This window comes from Melospiza melodia, chromosome 2, assembly GCF_035770615.1.
Source record: "Melospiza melodia melodia isolate bMelMel2 chromosome 2, bMelMel2.pri, whole genome shotgun sequence".
NCBI lineage: Eukaryota > Metazoa > Chordata > Aves > Passeriformes > Passerellidae > Melospiza > Melospiza melodia.
The window spans coordinates 142,376,975-142,403,364 of NC_086195.1; the positions used below are offsets into that span (position 1 = coordinate 142,376,975).

A 26,390-nucleotide genomic window follows, 5' to 3' on the forward strand; every position below is an offset into this window, starting at 1 on the left:
TGCCATTTTATCAGCAATAAATATACTTTTAGGTAAACTAAAACTGAAAGAACACAGATCAGTAAAGATAGGGGTGAGCAGCAAACGTTCACATTGTTACCTTGAATTCCACACAGAGAAAATATAAGCAAAAGTGAATTATTTTTAGTGATCTAGAAGCACATTTTGGAGAAAGGCCATTTACATACCTAGGCATTTACAGGAATCTCTAAAAACTATAATTTTCAATGTAAAAAAGGCATGAATTGAAATGAATAAATAAGAACTCTAATGGACATAAAACCTCTAGTTTGAGGCTGTTTAAAATAACATCCTCTTTTTTTTCCCCTCCTCACCAGAAGTTTTTAAGAAAGGAGGGGTGTCAAGTCACAGAATGATCTTTGTGTGTGTGGCCTGAAGTGGGAGAAGCTGAGAAGAAAACACAGCTAAAATTGCTTGAGTACTTAAATTAAATCAAAGGTCAAGAAAGGATGAAAAACAAAAGTGTGGCATGGATACCCTTTAGTTAAGCACTTTGGGGAAACCTTGCTGTATTTTATTTGGAGACCAGATTTCTTCCTGCAATCCAGAAATCTCCAAGTTCCCCCTGTCCTGTGGGCAGGGTGTAACTTTAATTTTACAGTGGCTCAGTTCCTCAGTCACAGGGAGTGCTCTGAGCCTGAGATGTTTTCTTTCACTTAGAAGGTCAAGGTGAGCCCCTGGCTGAAGCAGAGTCACTCTCAGGGGTTTTTGTGCATGGGGAGCAGATGCAGCATCTGCAGCATGGACTTGGTCCTCAGAGTGTCCTCAGTGTGACTTCCAGGGGATCTGAATGCTCTTTCTTCCCCCCTGAAGGATCCGAGAGCGTTTTCCAGGCTCAGATTCTTTCTCTGGAAGGCAACCAAAGTAAATTGAACTGCAGCTCAACCCGACAGGAGGATGCACAGCCCGGGGCTCAGGTTGGATTGGACACAGGAAGGCAAAAAGCAGCTTTACTGCAGAACAAACCTGCTGCCTCTGCTGCCAGGGTTCTGCCACATCACCTGGGAGATGTTTGTTTTATTTCTTCCAGATAAAATAGGTGGATTTTGACCCGTGGTTTTTGAGGGGCAGTGAATGAATGAGCAGCAATAGGCAAAACCTCCACAGGCTTGTGAAGGAGAGCACAGGGAGGAATAGATGTAAATTCTTGGTATAAATGATTAGCTGGCAATAAGAGGTGGAGATCTTTATATAAAGTTTGATAAGGTAGGACCTAAATCTTGTTCTACTTGTATGTAGGAAAATCAGTAATAGCTTGTCTCCAATGTCACATGGAAAAAAGGAGGATAATGCAACAAAAAAACTGGAAAGAAACCTTGTAACTTTGAATGTGGTAATCCAGTTTCTCCTCAGAATACAGGGGAGCAGCGCTAATACCTAAATGTTATTTTGCAATCTCAGCCTGCCAAGACATCCAGCCACCAACAGCAAATCCATATCTGGTTATTTTCTAGCAGGGGGCATGCTGCTGTCAGTGGGACAGCAGTAGCTTCATTTTCTCAGAAATAACCCCCTGGATTCTTGCCTCAAGTCATCACCCTGTTGTGGCATATGGATTTTTTTTTTTTTATTTCTAGCAGCTCCTTCAGCCAGACCTCCAGAGCTCTGCAGAGCTGTCTGAGCTTGGGCACAGTACATAGGCATTCTCCAAGCCTTTGTTATCAGCAGCCTATTGTCTGCATAAAATGATGTTTCCTTGCTTCATGCACGTCCCTGCCGCTTGGGGACATGTGGAGGAGAGCAGTAAAGAACCCAAGATTGCTCATAACCTCAGCAGTTATTTAATGTTTTTCATAGGGCAGCACTACATTGCTTCTCCATTGTCCCTTATTAAAATAACCATCAGGAAGCCAAACCAATGAGATTGGCACTGGACTTTTGGATCAGAGATTTGTTACTTTGACAGTGCTGAATTACAAACAAGTGAAGGTCAGCCTGATCCAGCACCAGCCACAGGCACAGTCAGTCAGCTGGGATTACATTTGACATATTTTGTGAGGGGATGTTTCCATGTTTTGCAGCTGGTGCTGTGTTTGAGGTACAGTCATGGTCAGAGGTTTGTGCTGGAGTCCTACTGAGTTAGGCACAGCCTTACCACCATCCTAAACAGTTTGCCATCTACAAAAGCAAAATGAGAAGAGTTCACGGGGATGTAAGAGGAGCTACTGCTTGTTTTATCAATAGGACATTTCCCCAAATCACAAAGGGAATCCCAGGGAAAGCCAAGAATTAAACCTGGGTTTTGATCTAGAATCTCCTGAGTCCTTAATAAGAATCTGGTCCTTAAGTACAAAAGCATCCTTCCTGCAGCCTTCAAGCAGGCCAAGCTCCAGTTCAGCTCAGTGGGAGTTACATGGGTCTAACATTTTAAATTATATTTATCTCTGTTCTTTCCATCAATCTTAAGAAACTTAATTTTTTAAAAAGAGGCAATACAGCCTTTTTTTCTCAGTGATAATGTTCATTTGACCTTTTGCAATGTTCCTACTCCTCTGTTACACAAACGCTCTGGCATGCAGTTACTCCTTCTGTCCTCCTGAGTAATATGGTTTACTGATGTTCTTTCCAAGTATTTTATTTTTAGGCTATAGCTTTAGCATTGCTGCGTGGAACTAATTAAACCTTTGTTCATTAGTTGCCTTTTATCTTTCACATGTGACTTTTGGGGGAGGCAAGGCCAAAGGGTGGGATAAAAGCAGCCTTCAAATACGTTAAAAAAATTGCTGCAAAAATTTGCATAATAAATCATTCCCCATGTCCACCTGGGACAGCACAAGGGGTAATGGCCTGAAATGCAGCAGGGGAGATTTGCTTTAAGCATTAGCCAAAGCCATGTGAGCAGGGCAGCTGAGGGCAGGAGCGAAGGGCTTGGGGAGGCTCTGGTTCTGGAGGTTCTCAGGAGCCATCTGGCTGAGGCAGCTGTGGCTCAGGGGATGCTGATCCCGCCCCAGGGCACAGGGATGCACAGCATGCCTTTCCAGGGTCTCTGCTCAGCATCGTTTTCTGTGGTTATGAGGAGTTATCACAACATCCTCCACAGCTGGCCTGTGTAATGCCTGAACCCAAGGGGCTGCGCAGAAACTAAAACTCAAAAATCATGGAATGGTTTGGGTTGGAAGGGGCTTTGAATATTACCCAGTTTCACCCCCTGCCATGGCCAGGGACATCTTCCACTATTCCAGGTTGCTTCAGGCTGGCCTTGGGCACTTCCAGGGATGGGGCAACCACAGCTTTTCTGTGCCAGGGCCTCACTGCCCTCACAGCCAAGAATTTTCTTCATATATTAAATAATGGGTTTGATAGCAAATATTTTCCAGCATGACATCATTCTGTGGCCTCTGTCACTACTGGGGACACAAGTGTTGTGAGCACTGTCAGCAAAATGTGTTAGAGAGCATAATTTTCTGTAAAAAAGGCATTTTAGAAGTGAGGTATTGCTCCTGGTATCTCTGCTCAGGTGGTTCACTGAAATCCATCAGGATACCATGAACTGTGAGTAGGTTGGAGCCTGAGCTGTGTTTGAGCTGCAGGCCACTGAGGAAGGAATACCATGTCTAACTTTTACAGCAGACTCTGATTCTGATTCCTTCAATAACAAATGAACCTGAGAACAACGTGTGTGATACTTAAAGGAGTCTTTTGATGTCCGTAGAAGAGCAAAAAAATCCTCCCACTCCTTGTTTTGCCGCATGTGCTCATTCTGTGTACACTCAAAAGTAACTAAAGACAGCGATCTTTCCTTTGCCATGTTGTGCTGAACATGCAGCCCTTTGATTTCCAGGCTGTCAAGATAAAGCAGATGAAGACAAGCTTCAGACCTGACAGCTACAAATCTCCTGGAGCCTTTCATTTCAAGGGGGATGCATTGCCAAGGGCACAGAGTCTCACAGCCACATGAGAAAAACGGTGGAGGTTGAGTCTCATATTAGGTTTCCTTCATGACAGATGAAGTTTAGGCAAATATCCAGGTAATCACAATTAGGCAGATTTGCTTTCTTAAAACAACAAAAGAAAAACAAAGAGTACACTCATTTAATTCTTCTCTGCTGACATACATCAGGAAAATTGCTTGATTCCTCCTCTTTGAACCTTTTTTTTCAATGTTCTGTCTTAATTTCTGCTTGCAAAAGCTCTCAAATTAAGCCTTCATAAACATACTCCTTTTGATTAAGAGTAAAAGGTGGGCAGACAAAACTAAGCCTTCACAAGAGCTGAAGGTGGGGCAGAAAATTAAGCTGATGTCTCAAAAAGCAAACATCAGCTGTCTAAAAGGTTGCTGGTTAAAATTTTGAATAAAAATTCTTGGCTTGCCCAGCAATGTTTTTATTGCCTTATAATGTTATATAAAATATATCATTGCTCCACCTGCAGCAGACATGGTGCTTAAAGCAAGCTGTAAAACTCTGTGTTTTGCCTAATATTTCACAGCAGTCATTATCAAAAAATATATTATGGACGTGGTTTAGTGGTGCATTTGGCAGTGTTAGGTTTATGGTTGTGCTCAATGGTGCTTTCCAACCAGCCTAAGTGATCTCTGATGTTATAATCCTATAAGAAGTTCAGTGTTCAGCCTGGGCCTCCAGACTGCAGGGTAGAGTAGGGATTGCTTTCCTCCTTGGCAGGTAGATAATACCAATCCAATAATGTAGGTTTTGTGGAGGGAGGCTTCTGGTGCAGCAGACAATGCAATTTTTACATTCTTGCTCTGTGTACTCCCACAGATCCATTCATTTACCATGAGCTGCTGTGAATTGTGTTCTTGCCAAGCTGCTCTGAGTTGAACAGGTGTGAAATAGGTGTCACCAGCTCCTGCTTCTTCACTAAAATGAATATTTCTCTTCTGCATGCCCCATTAATTAGTGCAGTGTGGCCCTCCAAGGCCACATCTTGTTAATGATTATTTAAGTCTGTGTGGACACAGTGGTCTCTGATTGCCTGGAAATTGCCTGTCTGACAGGGCTGATGGGTCTGTGATCTCCCTCAAGTCTGTTACAACAAGCCAGCTCAGCACAGGTTTGTTTTGTGTAAAGTCTGCAGCACTGGTGGGTAAATGTCTGATTGGGGCTTTTTTTTTTTAATGTCTGCTCCTGAGAAGAAGCTACACTCCAGACTATTGTTTCATTGAGTCTGAAGAACTCTTTTAAGCCAGAAATATTAAAAACTGCCTCTGGGCTGGAGATTTAAAAGAGAGAGTGATTTTTTAAATCCTTTTTCTTTCATAAGTGGCTGGTAGCAGTCAAAGAAAAGAAAACTGGAAGTAAAGTTCAAGAATAAAAAAAAAAGAGGAATGTCTAGTTTTATATTCTATGCTTTTTTTTGTAAGCTTGTGTAATTCAAATCACTTCTGTTTATTAAAAAAACCACCAGCTTTATTAATTGCTATTGCTTAGGCCCATCATGACTTCAAGAGGATTCCTGAGCGATAGCAGCATGAAGTTCTTAAGAAGGAGTCAGAAACTCACAGGAGTTAGGAAAACAGCCCATGCCAGAAGAAATGGTTTTGTTTTGGCAGAGTTCCCGCGTGCAGTCGCTGTTCAGCCAAGGGGAGAGCAGGAGGCTGATGCAGAGGTCTGGGCTGGTGATTGTTAGCCCGAGGAATGTTGAGCCAGGAGCTTCCTGAGCCCTGATCCCTCAAGAGCCGGGGACTCACAGGGGAACCTGGGGCAAATCTCTTGACCTTCTTTTGCTCCCCAGTTGTCCCAGCTGGAAATGAGGTGAAAGGCACGACCTCACTGGCAAACCAGTGCTTCATCCGAGCTGAGCTCCTCTGAGAAAACAAATTACAATGCCTGCAGCATTTCCAGCCTGCTGTGTCACCTTGCATGTCTCCTGTGGTCAGAGGGAGTGCAAGAGCTGCTTTTTGACATTCTGTCCAAGTTCTTGTCCATAAGCAGGTGGCTTTTTTCCAGGAGACCCAGCTTGGTTTGTGCTTTAGCAAAGCTTGGAGTTGGCTTGCTGTATGTTGTGGATATTTTCTGTTTTCTTGTTTCTAATGCTTGAAATGCCAGTGAGAAATGTATGACAGTAATTTTGCATGGTGTTCACTCAGAGAACCTCTGCAGATAGTCTAGAACTGTATATTAAGAAATATCCAGGCTCCAAGAAGTGTTTGGACAATGCTCCCGGGCACAGGGTGGGATTCTTGGGGCTGTCCTGGGCAGGGCCAGGAGCTGGACTTGGATGATCCTTGTGGGTTCCTTGCAGCTCAGGATATTCTGTGATTCTGGTTTGTTTCCCAGTGTTGCTGGGAATAAGAGATCTACTTCACCACACATGCAGCACAGCTCTGGTGCACTCCTGATTTCCCTGCAGGGCTCTTGTGTCCTGATCCTCAGAGAGGATGAAAGTTTTAACTGACTCTGAAACATCCCCACCTTGTGTTAGGGATATACCCCACATTCCTGCAAGGTGTAGGGATCATTTTGGAACCCTTTGCAGCTATTATTTCCTGCTGGGTGTAGCAGGTGCTGGCCTTCAGCAGGGAAAGCTGTGAGGGGAGGATGTCAGTCACTCCATTTGGGTTGTTGGTCTTTTTGGAGTTGGAGGTGAATTTACAAGCAGGCCATCTCCTCCTTGGCTACAAGAGGGCAAACCCTGCCTCCCCTCCATCTGTTTCCTTCACCATTTTGTGCATTCCTACAGCATAACTTAACTAAACACCATCCTGCTGGTAAAATTGTATTATGTCATTTTCACTCAGTGGGAACTGTCAGCACCAGTAAGATGCTTCATTAAGTAGAAAACAGCAGATAATCTACGAACCCATTCCCAATCAGTCATCGTTTTACACAGCTGCTGGGAGCCTTTTCTTTTTCTTCAATGGCTCAGTTTGACATTTGTACTGGTACAAAATGGGATGGGGCTAAAATTGGCATTGTTTTCAAAAGTCTTCTGTGCAAGATTTGTTTTCACAGAGTCTTGACTTCTGACCAGAGCTTTCTCCAGAGCTCTGCTTCCATGCAGGGTCACTTGAAGGATCAGCCTTTCCAATTTGGAAGGGAAGCACCCCACCAGAAAATGCCAGAAACCCCCCTAATGTCATGTAATAACATAGCAGGGTTATGCATGTGAGGGGTGGTGGGAAGAGACTTCTTGAAGTAGGAAGGAAAGTGTCCCTCCCTTAATTTTTGGATGCAGAAGGATGAAGGGTGCAGGTATTAAAGGACACTGCTGTTCTCACTTCTGTGCTAAAAAGAGCAAACCTTAGCCAGGCTGTATTTAGAGATTACACAGTTCTGTGACATTTTGAATTTTGATTCTTTTTAATGAAATGCAAAACCAGATTGCAGCATCATTGGGTGTATGTCATATGCTTTAATCACTTCTAAGTCTGGTCAGAGTGCCTTAAAAGGCAAAGTTAGAACAGGGAGAAATTTAGGTTGTGGTAGGAATTAGGAATTCTAGCTCCATAAAATCCTTCAAGAGTTGCATTCACAGTGTTTGTAAGTGAATGTAAGTGTTTGTCACCCCAGGACACATGCATACAAAATTAACTGGCAAATCAGTATGGAGAGCTAAAATCCATATATTTAATGGTATTATCCTCACTAACATCACAGGGGGCTAATTTAGAAGCCCAGACACTGACAATCAGAATTATGTTTTTTAGAAATTATTCACTACTTACTGCTTCTTTCCTTGTCATGATGGATTTTTTAAATTATTTTTGAAAATTTTAAACATAACGAGGGAGAATCACAAATACTTTTAGAAGCTTCTCCTCCAGGAGGCTGAAGACTGCCAAGTAAGTGACTTGGTTCTTGTCATGCACTGGAACAATGGCCTGATTTAATATGACAAAGTAAAGGCTGCTAATGAGGTGTGTCCTCAGCTCACCCCATTTATCACTGTAAAGCAGAGAAGTTATGCTGCTCTCTCATTAAAGGTGAATTCAGTAGCCTGACACTTTCCAGGAGATGACCCTGCTTCAGATTCCTCTGCTTTTGCCAAAGTATTTGGGATGAAATGTTCTGTGCTGAACAGTGGTCTGAGAAGCATTTCATTTTATTTATTTACTCTGAAATTCTCCATTTAGGCTGTCCAGGCTTTTTCTGAGGAGGGAGGCTGAACTGCAGCAGTGTTAGGAAGAAATCCTCAGTCTCTCTCCTCAAAGTGAAGAGCTTGGCATTTACCTGCAAGCTTCCTCATATCCAAAGGCTATTTTTTATTTGTCTCTAGGAAGGAGAAAAAAAGAAAGAGAAACACAAGAGCCGCCCAAGCTGCAGGAGCATTAACAGGCTGTGAATATGGGCACTGTTTTGTTTAGTTATTCCATGGGATGTCCTTAGCAGAAAATGAACAGTCCTGAAGAGTGAAGTACAGTTATGCAATAAAGGGTTTTGTCTGGAGAACAAAACTGCATCTTACTTGGGTGAAGTGCTGCAGAGTGGTGTGGGAAATGAATTTGTAGAGAATTTTTGAAGTCTGACAGAAGGTGGAAACTGTCTTCTGATAGAAGATGGAAATGGAACTAGAAACAAGTTTCAAAGGATGGCCTTACAAATAAGACTGGATACTTTAGGGAACCAGAACTATAAAAGATGCATTGTAATAAGATTCACAAGGGGTAATTTAGATGATTGGCTTTAAGGCATTTACAGCATGGTGTGGCAAAAGCTGACAGGCCAAGAAACACTTACAGTGTATTGTAATTAGGAAATAGTTGGCTGCTGATTGTGATAGTGTGAATTTTAACATCTGTATTGTCCCATCCTTCACATGAGACTGAACATGGAATCAAAGTTTTTAAAACATCACTAGGTCAGAAAAATGCCTAATGGATAGAGTGGTACCAGAGGCTGTGACAAACTTCAGTTCTGGCCTGCAGGACTGAAAGCTCCATGTCACAGAGCTCTGGGTAGTTCTGAATGGTGCTATAAAATGCTGAGCACTCTGAAAAATTACATCCTGGAGTTGCTGGTGTGCACCCAACTATCATTCATATCCCACACTGAACCAGTGTTGAGTGCCATGGGATGTTACTGAGCCAAACTCTTTGGATCAATGCTCCAGCTTTTTTTATTCACCCAGGGCTGCTTGGTTCCAAGGCAAAGACTTAAAAATTAAACTCCTTTTCCACCGAGAGACCCTCATTGCCTTATTTCACAAACATTCTGCAGTGAGGTAATTTCTACAACTGTGAGCAATCTTGGATCAGTAAATACAGTGTAAATACAATGTATTAAATGCTCAACCCACTTCCAGAGAGTTTGTTCTTTAGATTAGAAGTGGTGCACTGATTATTTGGTTACTCTGTCAGAGGAATCTGTCAGTTTGAAATAATAATCTTAGCAGTGCATTATTTTGCTCAACAGCAGCATTTGTCTGGAATGAAACAAAGCTGTTGTCATCTCTTCAGAGCAAGTCTTTGTATGTAGTGCTGTATCAGATTGAAACTTGACATGTACCTCCTGATATTCAGTGTCTCAGTGCAGCATAAAAACAGCTTTATCTGGCCTTATATAGGAAGTATTGCCAAACAAAAATGGTTTCACTTACCTGAAAAAAGAAAAGGCCAAATCTTGCAGAATGAGTCCCTTTCAGGGCATCAGACTTTTTTCTTCAGTGGCTTTGATGGGAGGTCTTGTCCTTATTGTTAAAGCACTCTTGGTTTAGCCCTGCATATCTTATTAATCAACTTCTGGCTTAAGCTGAACATTTTGAGCAATAAGTTCAGGCTTCAGCTCTTTGCAGCTTTATTCCCATTCATTCTTCTACCCTTTGTTTAGTTGCATCATAAATAATTTTATTTTTAGCTATTCAAAAAGATGTAGCTCCTTTCTAGACAGTTGCAGAACATTTTCACAAAGTTTTTCTTGCTGAAGGTGATTTGTAAAAACAGTAAGAAATCAATTGTTGATAAATATAAATGAGTACAGTTCCCTTCCCTCACATGACTGTTAGCTCCAGCTGGTAAACTCTGGATAGTCATATAATTGTATTTATTTGTTTTATTTCCACAGGGCACTTGCTTGGGCTTTCCCATGATGACTCCAAGTTCTGTGAGGAGAACTTTGGCTCCATGGAGGACAAGCGCCTGATGTCCTCCATTCTGACCAGCATTGATGCCTCAAAACCCTGGTCCAAGTGCACTTCAGCAACTATCACAGAGTTCTTTGATGATGGCCATGGTATGTGTTATCACTCCCTGTGTCACCTACATGCTACTTCTTACTGTCAGTCTGTGTTTTTTAATAGGAACACTTTATGGCAGCTTATTTGCTAAATATGACATTTACCCCTCTGGGAATAAGGACAAAAATTTCGTTTTCCAAAAGTAGAAATGAAAAAACATAGTCTTCAACTTCACTCTTTAATGAATTTTAAAGTCTTCACTGTACTCCCAAAGCAACTGCAGTTATTAAACAAACCACTCAAATTCCAAAATGCTGAGATAAAAATGACATAATTGAGTGAATGGATCAAGTTGTTATGGTAACCAAAATGCTTATGGATAAATGTATGGTGTGTCTGCTAAATGTAAAGATTTGCTCTTAAATATTTTGTTGGCTGATTTCAGTGCTCTCTGAAATATTTTTCTCTGCATGACTTAATTTTTTCTCTCAATTTTATTAGATCCATTAATCTGTACTATCCTGTTTTATGGTCCATATTGCTCTGGCATTGATTTAATATTACCAAATTAATTTCCACAAATGAAGAGAACTTTCCCTTTTGGGTTACTGAGGTAACTCTTCCACCATCCATGAATGACCTCTCAGAGAGTGTAAGGAACTGTTTTCTCCTCAGTTCATGAGTAGCTATCATTTAGGTGTGTGGTCTTCAAGAGTTATTGCTATGATGAAATTATTCATAGCAAATTTGAACCTCTCATCATGTAGGTCCATAAACCTCTGAGAATTAATTGTATTGCTGATGCTATTGTTGTGATTTCAAATGCATATTTAAGGAATCTCTTTTTCTTGATGGATCAGCCATTCAGAGACCTTTTCTAAGTAACAGTCTTCTTTTCTGTAGAAATTTATAATTTCCCAGTTATTTTTTTTAAATCAGAGATCTGTCCTAGCAGAATACAAACTTCCGCCAGGTTGAAGTGGAAGTCAATAATTTGACTTCTATTTATTTGAAAACTTGATCTGACAATCAGTGGCCTCAGCAGCCCTGGGGACATGAGTGGTGCTGAATGACACCACAAACTGATTTTGCTAGGCAGTGAAACACCTGACAGCTGAGCGCCCTGCAGACACACCAGCAGTACATGAAGCCAGCTGAGTAAATCCCAATGGAAATGTCTGGTCCAAGGTCAGCCAGGGGGCTGGGGAGGATCAAGGTGCTGATTCCCTGTCTCCTGGGGCCCGCTCTGAGAACAATAAACAGCTCTGTCATGGTATCACCATTTTTTTTACACTCATGATATGACCCCAGACAACAGTTTGACATTTAGGAAGAAAAGGCTCGGTTCCTGTCCAGAGGAGAGTGACATTTATATCCATCTGCTTTTAGCACAGCCTTTCCAAAGGTACTAATTGCCTTTATTGTCATGCCAACCAACAGGCTGCGGGATGGTTGCTTGGGATTTGGTGTGTTCAGTCCCAGTGCTCTGTGCAACCTGGAACAAGGACTGTTTGTATTTTAATTAATTTATATCCTGCTTATCTGCTTCCTGCACAGATCTTGTTCCGCCGCCTTTTTTTCTCCCAAGATATATTACATTCAGCATTGAGAGAGATAATGAGATGGCTTAATTAGCACTGTCATCATCCAACAATGTTGCTCTATTCCAGGGCACAAAGATGTTCTTTGGTGCCCAGGACAAAAAAAAAGGAATAGCAGTTATGTATATGCTCTGGATGTTGAAATGTAATGGAGAATTGAAGCCCCCTCTGCCCTCCCACCAGGGGCCATGACAAGCAGGAGGTTGGACCAGCTGGTGGCAAAAACACCTGCAGCTCACTGCACCCTGTCCAAACACAGACACTGCTGCAGTCTACCCACATAAAGATGTTTTTTTTTCCTGTGGGAAATCCTATGGGGCCTTCCCTATCTTCAGTTTTAAATTTATCGTGTGAGATCAGCTGGAGCACCTGGCTTTGTAGAGATTGCACAACTTCCCTCAGTTAAGGAGAAGTTTGGAACTCATTGCCCTGTGTTCTGGAGGGGAAAAATGCTACATTTGCTGTGTGAGCCTGTGAGACTGAAATGACTGATAGATGGGTTTATGCAAGGGGAGACTTTCCTTTTTCTCTAAATTTGTATTTCCAGTCAAAGTGTTATTGTGGTGTTTTAAAATACTGAAAAATAGCTCTGCTTGGGAGTTTGATAAACTTAGGCATAGGTACAAAAGCAGTGTGTAATACTGAATATTGACATGCTACAGCCTTCCCATCACTGCCCTCACATTTCAGTGGATTCCTCCCTCCTCACAAGGTATTTGAAGGAGGATTTCCACAGCTGTTTACTTTTACAAAGTGTACTTTTGCCAAAACTTCAGCAAATTATGTCCAGAAACTCCAGGAAAAACCTTACTCCTCATCACATCACTAATATTTTACACTATAACAACACAGGGTATTTTTAATTATCTTTATGTCATGACAGCTAGCATTGGCACACCTTGTCTGCATTAAAATTTCAACATAATCCAGATGAAATAGAAGGCTAGGATAAATCAGGGTCAGCAAATAGAACAGGTTTTACAAGACAGTTTTTGGTTATAAGTCATCACACAGAAAGAATTTCTAATTTGGCTAATTGGCATTAGTCTTTAGAAGGGCAGAACAGTTGCACTAAGTGTGTGTGTTTTGGAAGGAAAAGACAAGCTATTGAGAAATGGGATATTTAGTTTGCTTAAACTCCCTGCCATAGCTTGAAATTCTATTCCATTTTGTGTAAATAGTGAGGGTTTTATAGATAGGCTTTTTTCAGCCATGATGCAAGTGAAGAACACTGGTGTGGGTTCCAAAGTGAGGTAAATTGTGGTGAGTTATTTTGGCTGAGGATGAGTGAAGCTTGCCCAGACCACATATCCCTTTCATGAAGTGTAAAAGAGGTTACACTGAATAAATAGTTCTGCATGTCAACAACTGAGGTTTTCAATAGTAAAAAAACCCCAGCTATCAGAAGATACCTAGAACATAAATTTGAATTCTCATTTTTAGAATGTGGCAGACAAATCTTGACCACTGCAGGCCTTAAAACACTAATACAAATCTCTACATTAATGCAATTTTTTTCTTCCTGCTATTTATGGGTTTTTGTATAAAATGGATAACCCTTTTCAAACTAGTTCCATAAGCAGCCAAGTATCACTCCTTACAGGGAAAGTGCAGTCTAGCTTTAGTGGCAACATTGGTTTTGATACCCAGCTTATATTTTTCCTTTAACCTGGTAGAAATTTTGATTTTTCAATCTGTTTTGTTTGGGTTTTTGGCCTCATTGGCTACAAGTCTGTGCTTTTTGATTTTTCTGCCATCCTGATTTAAAACTCAAATTACAACTGTGCTTGCTTTGAGTCTTGCTTACATGAGTCCAGCTCGCTCCTTAAATTGCAGACCGATAAATAGCACGGAATGTGTTCCGAGTCTTGTGTAAAGGATTGAAAGGCCAAAAGGACCTGGGGAAAACTCATTTACACCTCAGGCTGGGAACAGGCAGCTCAGCAGTGGGGTCAGAACACAGTGGCAGCAGTTTGACTTTGTGAAAACCTGATGCCACCTCAGGATTTTCGTATCACCATCCCTTGATGGAGGCTCGCCGTTGCAAGACAATATTGCAGCACTGCAGGGAACAGAGCAGTAAAAAAGCGAGTACAGACCACCTTGCCTTGCTCCTGCAGGGAACTGCCTGCTGGACCAGCCCAGGAAGCACATCGTGGGCCCCGAGGAGCTGCCGGGGCAGACGTACGACGCCATCCGGCAGTGCAAGCTGGCCTTCGGCGCCGAGTACACCGTGTGCCCCGGCATGGACGTGTGCTCGCGCCTCTGGTGCGCCGTGGTGCGCCAGGGACAGATGGTCTGCCTCACCAAGAAGCTGCCCGCCGTCGAGGGAACGCCCTGTGGCAAGGGGAGGATCTGCCTCCAAGGGAAATGCGTGGACAAAACCAAGAAGAAGTACTACTCGGTGAGTTACCCCGGGGGGAGTTGGGAAAGGTGATCCCTCGGAGGGGCTGGTTTTTGTGGGAGTCAGACTGAAACCTGCCGTGTTCTTTAGCATGTAATTGGGGTGTTGTTGGTGAGGGATGTAGGAAAATAGCTGCTGAGGTTCTGGAAGTGTATTTTCTTCCTTAAGGAAAGCCTTCGTTCCTGGAAAACTGGATATAGTGATTTTCCCATTCAGTAAATCATGACTTTCTGACCTGGCACAGAAAACAAGATAAATCTCATCTTCACATTTAACTTACAGCCCTTATCTGAAAGGCCCCAGGTCCCTAATTCTAATGAAGAAAAGGGCAGATAAAATTAGTCCAGAATATAAATTCTGGATGAGGAAAAACTTGTGCTTCCAGTGACAGAGAACTCCTGTCTACTTTATACATCTGAAGAATTCCCAGGCTCTTGAGAGCTGTCAGCTACACAGTTCAGATACTTCTAAATTCTCTGTGTAGACAGTAGCCCCTTCTGTTACACCCACAGAAGAGATGAGGACTTGTAGATCTTTGAGAAAATATTTGCAAACTATGGGAGCCATTCAAATCAAGATACAGCATTCCTAACACTTTTTAAATTGATTTCTTTACCCTTTTTATGGATTTCTGTGCTTCTACATGATATTGCAATACTATAGCCAATGTAGCAAAGTTAACAACTCCATCTCTTGCCAGTAATTCCAAGCAATACCTGCACATCGCAACAGTTGGATTAAAATAATCTCAGATTAGCAGTATGAGTATATTCTGGGAGTTGAACTTTTGGAGCCAGTTTAAGCCTTTTTGGTAGGAATAGCAAAAATAAGAGAGCAGCCCATGAAACCGTGGGTGTGTTCTGTGAAGAGGCTGAAGGTGGCTGTGTGGAACAAGGCCCAGCATTGGCTTTGCACCCACAGTGCAAATGAGATATCATTGTGCAAAAGAAGATAGAAATTAACTTTGCTGGGAGAAGGAAGTTTCCTAAGACCTGCTTTCCCTGAATGGCTAGCTGAAGGAATTGCCTGCAGTTGAGGAAAGCATTAGCAGTGACTTTGAGGTAACAGCTCCATTCCTGCTAGGATGACGAACTCACCTCCTGCTGTTCCGTGTGTTTTCAGGCCTCAAGCCATGGCAACTGGGGATCCTGGGGCCCCTGGGGACAGTGCTCCCGTACCTGTGGGGGAGGAGTGCAGTTTGCCTACCGGCACTGCAACAACCCAGCCCCCAGGAACAACGGCAGGTACTGCACAGGCAAGCGGGCCATCTACCGCTCCTGCAACGTCACCCCCTGTCCTGCCAACGGTGAGTGCCCCTGCTCCACCCTGCCTCCCTTCACAGACACCCAACACTGAGTGTCTGCCCTGGAACCACACAGCAGGGGCTCACTGTGGCCTCCCCACGTTGTGTTTATCAAGGCAAGACGTTCAGCGTCACTACAACATCCTAATTCTTCACCCACGCCTCGCCCTGGGTGCTGTAGAGAAAGCTAAAAAAGTCAGTCCTCTAAAATTAATCATGCAAACTTTAGGCCTTTACTGTTTGTTATGCCATTGGGAGATTTCCAAGCTGAAACAGTAGAGGGATTTGGAAGGCCCGTTCTAAGTAAAGAAGTGGTGTGACATAACTTAAAAATGATGTAGGAAAGAAATGGGAATAATAGATGGACATAATGATATTTGCAGCATGGTCTGAAATAGCCACTAATGATGTGAATAATTCCACAGCTAAATCCTTCCGACAAGAGCAGTGTGAAGCAAGGAATGGCTATCAGTCTGATGCAAAGGGGGTCAAGACTTTTGTGGAATGGGTCCCCAAGTATGCTGGAGTACTGCCTGGAGACGTCTGCAAGCTCACCTGCCGAGCCAAAGGAACCGGTTATTATGTGGTATTTTCTCAGAAGGTAATGGCAGCTCCAGTCAGGGTTTCATGCTCCAGCTTAGAAGTGTCCCATATATTTTAGAAATCTTTCTCTACAACCAGGGAAAAGGAGTTAATCATGTGATGCAAATATTTAACAGTGTGATCAGATTTAATGGGTTGATCCAGTGGTTGTACCTTAGGGCCAGAAAATGAGATAAGTTTTTCCATATCTCAGTATGTGAGTGCATGAAAATTATGGGCCTCTCTGCACTAGTTTGTTTTCAGTAGTGGATAAAGGGCTTTCTGCCTGGAGTTTTCTGTCTTTATGGGGTGGGGTTTTCTGGAGGAAAAAGTATTAGGAGAAAAGACTAGGTCTAACCCTGAACTATGTTTAAGGAGTCTAGAGTAACTCCTAAAGAACCAATTAGCATAGGATAGTTAGTGGCACAGATGTGACTTGTGGTCAGTTTGTTCTATCAGATGCAATCCAAACTGAAAGTTAGTTGTCCTTGCTTTTGTCCTTGTGCTACATTGGATCTGCTTTTTTACCATCAGTATTAGAGAAGCTCAGTGTGGTCTGTCAGGGGAGGCGACCTGCTCTGAGCTGGTGACTTCAGTAAGGAACTGGGTTTTGCCAGGTGGATCCAAACCCACAAATCTCTGTGGCAGTCTGAAGCAAGTTTTATTTGCTTGCCCAGGTCACCGATGGCACCGAGTGTCGGCCCTACAGCAACTCGGTCTGCGTGCGAGGGAAGTGCGTCCGAACGGGCTGCGACGGCATCATCGGCTCCAAGCTCCAGTATGACAAGTGTGGGGTGTGTGGAGGAGACAACTCCAGCTGCACAAAAGTCATGGGAGCCTTCACCAAAAAGAGGTACTGATCTCAACAGCAAGTGCATCTTGTTGTGCAAGTCGTTACTCTGCCGCGTGCTGCTTGCTTTCTGGCTCTAAATGCAATTTGCTTTCAAATGGGGGAAAAACCACGCTGCCTGTAGCTTATTGCAGTTTCCAGATGTGCACAGCTGGCTCCTAGCATTATCCTGAAATTGGCAAAGCATCAACTGGCAAAACACGGCACCCTGCTCATTTCTGACACAAAGTGCCAGTGAAGCAGGAATAGCAAGTCATGGCACTTGCAGTCTTGCTGTGTCAGATGGATTGTGGTTCCTAGAGGACAGAGGAAAAGGAAGAGAGAGGTGAATCAGAAAGTTTTGGGATCAGAATTATCTGCATCTCTCTGAAATTTTGCATTTCTCACTTGTTGCTGCATTAGCAAGCTACACCCTGAGAGTGCTTTTTCATCTCGTCTATTTTGAGTGGCAGCGAGGACATCCCACCTGATTTTGTGACACACATTCCTTGTATTAGAAGTGCAGAGAAGCAGAGAGCTGTAAACAGCTCCCTTAACAGCTGAGAGAGATTATACCCAAAAATTCTCTTTTCCCACTGCTGAGTATGTGTGGAGTTCAGGTAAATAGATGAGATATCAGAAATATCATAGGCTTACTCATGACTATATCCCTTCATATCCCTTCATGTCCACTGGCGTATTATCAATCTCCAGATGGATTTTTTAAAGTCAAAATATTTATGGCATTTATCCACAAGCCATTTTTCTCTCAGAGTTCACATTCTAACTGTAATAAAGCTTAATATAAATAAAATAAAAGGAACTCCTGCCATGGTTTTCCCTCACCACTCCGGGGCCAGTACTGATAGACCAATCTCAAGGAAGTCCTTTCTGTCAACTGATATTTTTTCCTTCTTCCATTTTTAAAATTCATAGAAAAAACTGGATTTTTAATCATCATGTATACATATTCCAGAATCTCAAAGGACTGATCTACACACAGAAACTTTTAGTGGACAGTTTCTATTCAAAATCAGTGACTCTGTTAAGCATCTTTGATACATGAACTTGATTTTTTAACTTCCAAATTCTTACATAGCATGTTGAAAGCTACCAGAAGTTGAAATCTGACTCCTGAAATGATCTTTTATTTCTATACATTTCAACAGACTGATTAATAGCAGTCAAAAAATGGCTTGGAGAGTGAATTTATTCTAAAAATAAACATAACTAATCTTCTTCTTGGTAAACCAATGATTGCTCACCTAACGATGCCAAAACATCTCTGCCAAAAAGAATGGCTTTCCAACCAAATTAGTAATTATATAAACCAAATCTTTTCCAATTTGTAAATACTGTGATGTCTGGGAATGTCTAAGTGAAGTTGACAGTGGGAGATATAGTTCATGTGATTTGGCAATAATCAAGGCCAGGAAAAGTGTTAGAGGGGCTCCATGAATTTCAGGGAGGCCAGATTTGTACCACAGATACACTTGGAAATGGAAAGATTTATTATAATTATCCCTGTGAAGTTACCATCTTATTCCTCAAATCATGTCTTTAAGTGTCATGAGACTGGCCAGAGGGTAAATTTATGTTCTAATATGATTTTGATTGGATTTGAGACTGCAGATTTATTTTTACTGGAAAAGTTGTTTGGGGCAATTCTTCTCTACGAGTAATTGGCGTTAAAATAAACCCCTGATTAAAGTAGTGAAATCTTAATAGTCTGTAAACTGTTTTTGCAGTTTTGTTTGAAAGGGCAGTGCTGGTAGGAAAATCATCTTCCTCCACTGAAAAGTGACAGCTCCCTTGTTGCTGTTCACTATAAACTTCAACAATCTGTACATGGAATGTATAGGGAAATTTAAATGTACAGGGCAAAACTAATGTTTGTCATTGCAGACAATCGCCATGACAACATTTGTTTGTGCTTTTTGTTTTTCTTTTAAAGCAGGCAAAACAGAATCTTCTGGGAAATTTGCTTCCTAGGATTTTTGTTTAAAAAGCTGTAAAGCCAAATTATCAGAAGTTGGGAAAGAGGGGAATTAATCTGCACATGCTTCTCTGTGCACATGGAGCATTAGAGCTCTTTGTGCAGACAACTTGAATTCTCCAGGACTGATTGTAGGTTTTGAATAAATGATTTTGTAACTTTAATGACATGCTTGAACTTAGTTATTCTGGCAACTCTCATGTAAAAATATTTGTGCAGTGCTGTAGAGCAGAGTCCCCAGCCTGGGATTCACACCATACTGCTCCAGCTTTATGGAGGTGCTAAATCAATGGAGTCTTAAGTCATTGTCCCATAATTGCTGGAAATAGCAGGGGATCAGCACAAATGTTTCATTTGTAATATCTGCAGTCTCTACTTGTGCAGCCAAAAATTCTCAAAATTAGCAGTCTGTTCTTTAAACAATCCCAAAGGAGATGCCATCACTTTTATGTATTTTTCATGTATTTTCTCATGAAACCTTTTAGATATGAGGTACTTTCAGGATGGCTTTGTCACGGGTTTAGGAATGAAAACACATCTCCAGTGTCCAGCTGGTAGCTTACAGCTATGTAAATCCTTTAAATTGTTTTCTATATATCAGTAAAGTTAAAATAACATACTTGAGATAGTGATAAATTCCAGTAGGCTTGCAAGTTTTGAATGCTTGTCACTTTTGGTAAAAGAGTTTAATCTCTTTTTCTAAATCCCAGTTGAGATAGTTCATAACTAATAGAGAATTCCATGGTGGCACAAATGAAGCCTTTGGGTGCCCCTCTTATTAGACATTTGACAATTAATCTTTGGCTTTATAAATTTCAAAGTAAACAAATTTTTCCTCGGTGATCAAGACTATTTTTAAATGTTCCCAAGGTACCTCTACCCAGCTGTTCCTCTGTTTGTGCTTTCCTTAATCATCATTATAGCAAAGACAGCAAGAAACAGCTGTAACCAATGCATATCTCATTATCTTTTCCTTGGCAGGCAGCGCGTGCATCGTATTTCATATCTCCCACCCTTTGCTGAAATCTATAAGCTATCTGTTATTTTTCATTCCTCTGGTATCTGACCCACGTCAAACTGTCCCTAAAGCTAAAGATTAAGCAATCTGCAAGAAGTGCAGTAGAAACTTCTTGGGGAACGTGAAGAACAACACAGCAGGCCAAGAGTGGAACCTAGTTAAATTAATCTTAGGGAAAATCCAGGTGGCCCGAACTGAAATGAAGCAAGACGTTCTTGTCTGTAAGTTGACTGAAAGATCTGTTCCAGCCTGCTTGGTGCTGTGATTCTGTGTCATGCCAGTGACTTTGTGAGGCGTTGCAATGAGACTCTTCCTTGTTTCCCTTCCTCCAGCAAAGGCTACACGGACGTGGTGAAGATCCCTGAAGGAGCGACCCACATCAAGGTGCGGCAGTTCAAGAGCAAGGAGCAGAGCAGGTTCACGGCCTACCTGGCGCTGAAGAAGAAGAACGGGGAGTACCTGGTCAACGGCAAGTACATGATCTCCACCTCGGAAACCATCATCGACATCAACGGCACCGTCATGAACTACAGCGGCTGGAGCCACAAGGACGACTTCCTGCACGCCATGGGCCACTCGGCCACCAAGGAGATCCTGATCGTGCAGATCCTGGCCACCGACCCCACGCAGCCCGTGGACGTGCGCTACAGCTTCTTCGTGCCAAAGAAGCAGGCCCAGCTGCCAAACTCCGTGCCCGGCGGCGGCGGCAAAGCGCCGGTGCCGGCGGCACAGCCCCGCTGGGTGACGGGGCCCTGGCTCTCCTGCTCTCGAACGTGCGACACGGGCTGGCACACCAGGACTGTGCAGTGCAAGGATGGGCACGGGAAACTGGCCAAGGGATGTCTGCTCTCCCAGAGACCCTCAGCCTTCAAACAGTGCTTGCTGAAAAAGTGCTAACCTGTACCTGTGGTGCTGCTGAGCTGCCCTCCAGGAGGTTTGAGTAAGCCGCTGTTGGCGTGCTGGTGTCAGGTCTGCCCACACAGACAGGAGCAAAGGCTTCAGAGTACTTGTGTTCAGTCTCTAGTTATGGGCAGAATCTGCCTGTTTGGACCAAATGAAGATGTGCACTGCTTTAAATAATGGTAGGGTGGTCTAAATACGTCAAAGAAAGTAAGGTTAAAGTTGTTATAAGCCCTCTGTGTCTGCAAAAACGTAAAATAAAATAATGCAAAAGAAGAAAAACTAGTGAATGGAGGATCCTGGGATATTTGAAGGTTACAGAATCATCTCCCCTTTTTTCACCTACCTCTACTACAGTATGTCCTTAGGAAACGTTACATGTCCCCATGATCCCACAGTAGCTTATTTTATACTGTTTTGTAAATAATTCTCAGTTGGTATATCACTTTATATCACTTCCTTCTATTAAAGAAATCAAAAGACAAACTATATAAGGAAAATGATTGACCAAAGTATATCTGCAGCCCTTGTGGACTTGGTCCATCCTTCAGAAAGGGCCACAGATGTTTTACTGGAAAATGAAGAGCTTGCTGCTGGTTTTAAAAAGTGATACCTTTTGGTTTTGACAAAAGGAAATACGTTTTCACGGTAGGAATTTCCTGACAGTATATCATTCATGTCTGACAAACCCTGTGTTTCCACCCCAAAATTCTCAGGAGGAGCCTTGCAGCTGCTTGCAGAGCAGGGAACCCCCATTGCTCCAGCAGCAGGAGCATCAGCAGCTCCTCCTCGAGTGTGTGTCAGGCATGCAGCAGAGGAGGAGCTGGCTGCAGGAGGCGTTTGTGTATGTACTCTGTGCTTGTAAAACTCCCTGGTTCCAGCTGTGTCACAGCCTGGCTCCTCGTTGTCACTGAGCAAGAGCTGCTCGAGCTGCTCCTCTCCTTCAAACAAAGGCATACCGTGCTTTGCAGAAAACTAGTTAGAGAACCCACACTTACAGGTGAGGTAATCAAGTGTCTTCTAACTCAGATATTCTGAGGCTGTGTTCAGCTGCTTTCTCTGGTATTTTCTCTATGGCTTCTGCCTTGAATTTAACAATGTGTAATGTACCTACATCTTTTCAAGAGGCTCTCAAGGTCAAAAAAAACACAGCAAGCAGTTAATATTTTATCACTGTTTTGTCCATTGTGTCTAACTCTGGTATTCATCTTACCAGCAAAAGTTTGTAACTATTTGTCTTTTTTTTTTTTTTTTTTTTTAATTGTTTTGTGTGTGTTTGGGGTTTTTTAAAGCTATAGAAGGCATTTATGTTTTGCATATCTACATTTGGGAGGAAGAGGGGTCACTAGGAAGTCAAACCACATCAGGATGTGGAGGACTTGTCCAATATCAATAAGACTGTTTCCACAGCACAGGCAGTAGCTGGTGACAGTTTTCCTTGGCAGCAATTCCTGAATCCTGTTATTGTCTTGTGGAAGTTCTGTCACTGAGGCTGGGCATTTCACCTTGTGCAGGTGGAGGCCTGAGATCAACCTTGGTAAAATTACTCTCTAATATCAGCAGGCTTTGAGTTAGACCATAAGATAACAGGTACCAAAAGAAATGATAAAAAAACCACTGATGAACATAGAACCCCACCTTTTACTCCTTTGTTCATCCACACAGGAGAGCAGGAGACTGCAGGAGGATTTTCAGACAAGCCTCAGCTGTAAGTCAGTGGTACTTGAGCACTGAAACACCTCAGGCTCTTCTGAAAATCCCAGGCATGAAATCAGCAGGGAAAACTCACTGCAGTGTGGAGCAAGAAGGGCAGGTCTGACTCCAGGCTGACACAAACATGTTTTTGCAACTGTGGCATGTTTGTGTGAACTCTAAAAAATCATGTGATGATTTCAAAACAGCATAGAGTTGCTACATCTACAACTGTGAAATCTGGAGAAGGATCTGGTTTTTTACCCTGTTTTAAATAAACAGTACCAAGGGCAGGGCCTCCTCCTCTGTTAAATGGATTGCCAACAAGTGTTATTAATCAGCTTTCAGAAATGGTGTGGCCTTCTGTTCAGAAGTAGATCCTGTGCAAAACTATGCATCTTGATGAATACTCCCCATTTATTCTTGATCCCAATCTAAGAACTGAGATCAAGGCTCAGATGATTTGCAGAGTGTTAAAAAGTAAACATGTATGCCTCCTCTGCCTGTTAAAATAAGATCACTTTGAAATGCCTTTTTTTTTCCCTTCTAAGCAATCTAATTTTGATGCTTATATATGTATTACACATGTTTTAGAACCTCTCCAAAAAGTCCATAACAAATAGAAACCATCATGAGAGGAAAAAGATCAGGAGATTGAATGTGTCTCAGCATAGACAACATTTGTCTCAGCATACAGCTGCTGCATTAAGTGGTGTTTGTGTTCTGTCATAATAGAGACAGAATGTGCAAGTATTTGTGTTTGCATCATGGTAATAATTTATTATATATTCAGCAGGCTGAGTAAAGCTTTTGGATGCTCTCTAGGCATGCCATATGCGGGTGTGAATTCAGAGCATCCTTAGATCAGGAGTATCTTTTAAAAATGAAAGAGTTTATTTAGAAATAAATATGAGAACAAACCACTGCAGTGATTTTCACCAGTGTGGCAATGAAACAAATTCACACAAGCAAAGATGCGAGGAGGCAAAGGGGACAGACCAAGGCAGGACCTGAAAAATGTAAGACAAAGGGTAAGCCAACACTTGCTTTTTCAGGTGCTCCTAAATCAGAGTCCAGTTCCAAACCTCGCCTGTGGCAGTCATGGCTGTCCCACGTCCCTGATGGATGAGGAATTGGTGCAAGGTCTGTTCTCAGCTGAATCCTGTGTCACTCACACTGTGACATCATTGTTTACATTTCTGCCCAGTGTTGCACGGCTGGATTCAGAAAATGCACCGAGGGGATGGAAACCTGGAATTCTGCTCTTGGCACAGCCAGGAACCCTCTCAGTGTTCAATTTGCTCTGACTTTGGGACACACTTCCAGTGTCCATAGGTGAATTTGGACCCCTGAGCATCAGTGGGGTTTTCAGCATCTGCTTTTCAGGTAGGATATTCTCATTAGGAAAAAGCCTGGCATCTTTGGTTTGACTGTGTACAAGAAATTAAGTTTAGCTGCCCTCCTGTGGAAACAGTTTTATCACAAGGGGAAGAGGGAATAATCTTGTGGATTAATAACAACTGTTTAAAAAAAAAAGCAACACAGCACTGAAAAAAATAAAATAATTTATTGTTTTTACAACTGGTATGTGAATGGATGTAATTAATTTATTTATTCTTATTTAACAGAGTACCAATTGTGCAAATTCTATATTTAAAATGTTTTGCTATCATCTCTGTCTCTCTTTCTGGCTCTCTTTTAATTTATGCTTCGGGTTTGTGTTGAAAGTACACCTTGTGAGTTTACATAATATATGGCACTGGTCATTTTTTTGTATGATTTTATTTAGAAGACTTTCTGCATGGAACAGGAGTATATGTGTATACACACATGTGTAGATGTATATTCTTTTTGCTGCCACCTTTTCCTTCAAGAAGTTGTAGCTTTTTAATTCCATGACACCTCGTGCTCCAAGCTCCTTGTTACACTTTAAAAAGCTCCCAACAAGCAAGTCCCAAAGGTCTGCAGACCAAAAAAGCCCTGAGTGGCTCCTGAAGAGTTCACAAAACAGATTGGTGTCTCGAAGGCACGAGCAGGTCATGCTGGAGGCCTCAGTGATTGACCCCCAAAGCTGATCCTACCCCTTGCTTTAATTGTAGCAGAATTTCAGTAACTGGGAGTTGTCTCCATGGGAGTGAAGTTCCTCTGAGTTGCCAGCACTTTTCACTCATGCAGCTTCTTAGGTTTAATTGACAGCACTAAAGAGAAAACTCCTGGGTGTCTCTATAAAATAGCTGGGTGTCTCTATAAAATAGCTTGACAAACATATGAGGACTGAACCATTAAAAAAGCTGTTTTTTCTATGTTATCACTGTTTATATACATATATAAATATGTATATATGGCTATAAAAAGTCAAAAGCCCAAATTGGAAGGTTTGCAATGTTTTACTTAATTGTATTTCAGCTCTTTGCACCACATCAGGCAAAATTAGATTTTAAAAAACCAGCAAAGCATGTTTCCATGAGAATAATACCTGTTTTTCTTCCAGTTCAGCTAGTGCAGACCTCAAGGGAACTAGAATTGTGTGCAGTGTGAGGGGAAAAATGTGATGTGGACAAACCTCCAGCTTTTCTGCAGTAAGTTCATTGACCAACACAAATGACTCTGCAAGGGCAGTACCACAGCCTGCACATAAACACTTCCACACTGCTGGAAGTCACCTTGCTCCGGTGTTCTCCTGAATTAAATTCCAGTTCAGCCTCTCTTCTGCCACCCAGGCACTGCCCAGGCCAGTCAGCCACGAGGCTTTGGAGGAATTAGGGAAGGCCCAATCCAAAATACAAGCCTGGGCTTTGATTATTTTAAGGGCAGGCTTTGAACAGGGTTTATCATTAATTGTGGGCTTTCAGCAGTAAGTTCAGGTGAATGTTTCTCCTCACACCATGCTGTTGTCACTGAGGAAGTAGAGCCTATAGCAAGAGGCAAAATTGGATTCTCTGGGCATAGGCTGGAATTTTCAGGAAAAAAGAAAGTCACATGGTTTGGAGGATTTTTGCCCTATTTTTCATGAAGTCATTTGATTTTTATAGAGCTGCCAGAGTGCCTCACTGTATTCATACTTACCATGTTCAACATTTTCAAGGGCTTTTTTCCTATGGGTGCCCTTATATTAACTTATGTAGTTAATATATAGTTCAATTACATAGTTCAATTCTTGTTTCAAACAACATTGCAAATGCAGATACTTCTGGTTCATTACATGCACCAGAAATGTCTTTTAATGTAAGAGAGATAATTGGGTCCTCAGCTGGCACCCCAAAAGGGGCTTTGGGGCTTAGAAGGTTTAACCACAAGCACAAGTTTTCAGTGATAAAGTTTGAAAAGCCCTTAACACAGGTGAGTGGTGTAAGAGCTCCTCCCCACACCACACCAAACATCCCAACACCATCCCACTGCTCTGCACTCTGTGAGTCACAGGACAAAACTCACAGCATCTTTTGCCGTGGAAGTTGTGTGTGGGGCTTAGAGTCAGTGTAAGGACAGTAAAATTCTCTCCACAAACACCAGTCTGGCACAGATCGTGTTCAGACACCCGTGGCTAAGTGCAGGTGCATATTTTGTGTGTGTGCTTGTCTGTGTGAGTACTTGGGTTTCCATAACTCCCACTCCCAGGGGGAAAAAAGTTACACTGGGTTTAGTAATACCTACATAAATTTAGAGTTACTTCATGGCATCATTTGGCTTTGCTAGAGGTGCTTCAGACTTACACCACTGTGACAGCATAGTTTTTTTCTTTATTTATAGTAGCTGGTTTACACAATTTATCATGTGAACTGTGAAATCTGCAAATAGGTTATCTTATGAAATATAGTGACAGGCATACAGGCATTGTTAAAATCCCATCAGATACAGGAAATATGCTGAATTAAGTAAGTTGGAGACAGGGTATAATTCTGTAGAGCAATAAATTTAACTTCTATTGCCAGGTCATCTGCTTAGCATCAGATAAGAGAAAATGAACAAGGTA

General features: G+C 42.2%; 1 protein-coding gene across 1 annotated transcript in view; it reads left to right on the forward strand.

Annotated features, from left to right (window-relative positions):
• Positions 1-24,186, forward strand: part of ADAMTS5 (ADAM metallopeptidase with thrombospondin type 1 motif 5) — a 37,375-nt gene extending 13,189 nt beyond the window's left edge. Inside the window, exons 5-10 of the mRNA XM_063150353.1 lie at positions 9,984-10,151; positions 13,817-14,100; positions 15,223-15,406; positions 15,829-16,004; positions 16,663-16,838; positions 20,161-24,186. Coding sequence (XP_063006423.1) covers positions 9,984-10,151; positions 13,817-14,100; positions 15,223-15,406; positions 15,829-16,004; positions 16,663-16,838; positions 20,161-20,725 — 1,553 coding nt within the window. The 3' untranslated portion in view covers positions 20,726-24,186. The remainder of the gene's footprint in view (positions 1-9,983; positions 10,152-13,816; positions 14,101-15,222; positions 15,407-15,828; positions 16,005-16,662; positions 16,839-20,160) is intronic.
• Positions 24,187-26,390: the final 2,204 nt, after the last annotated feature.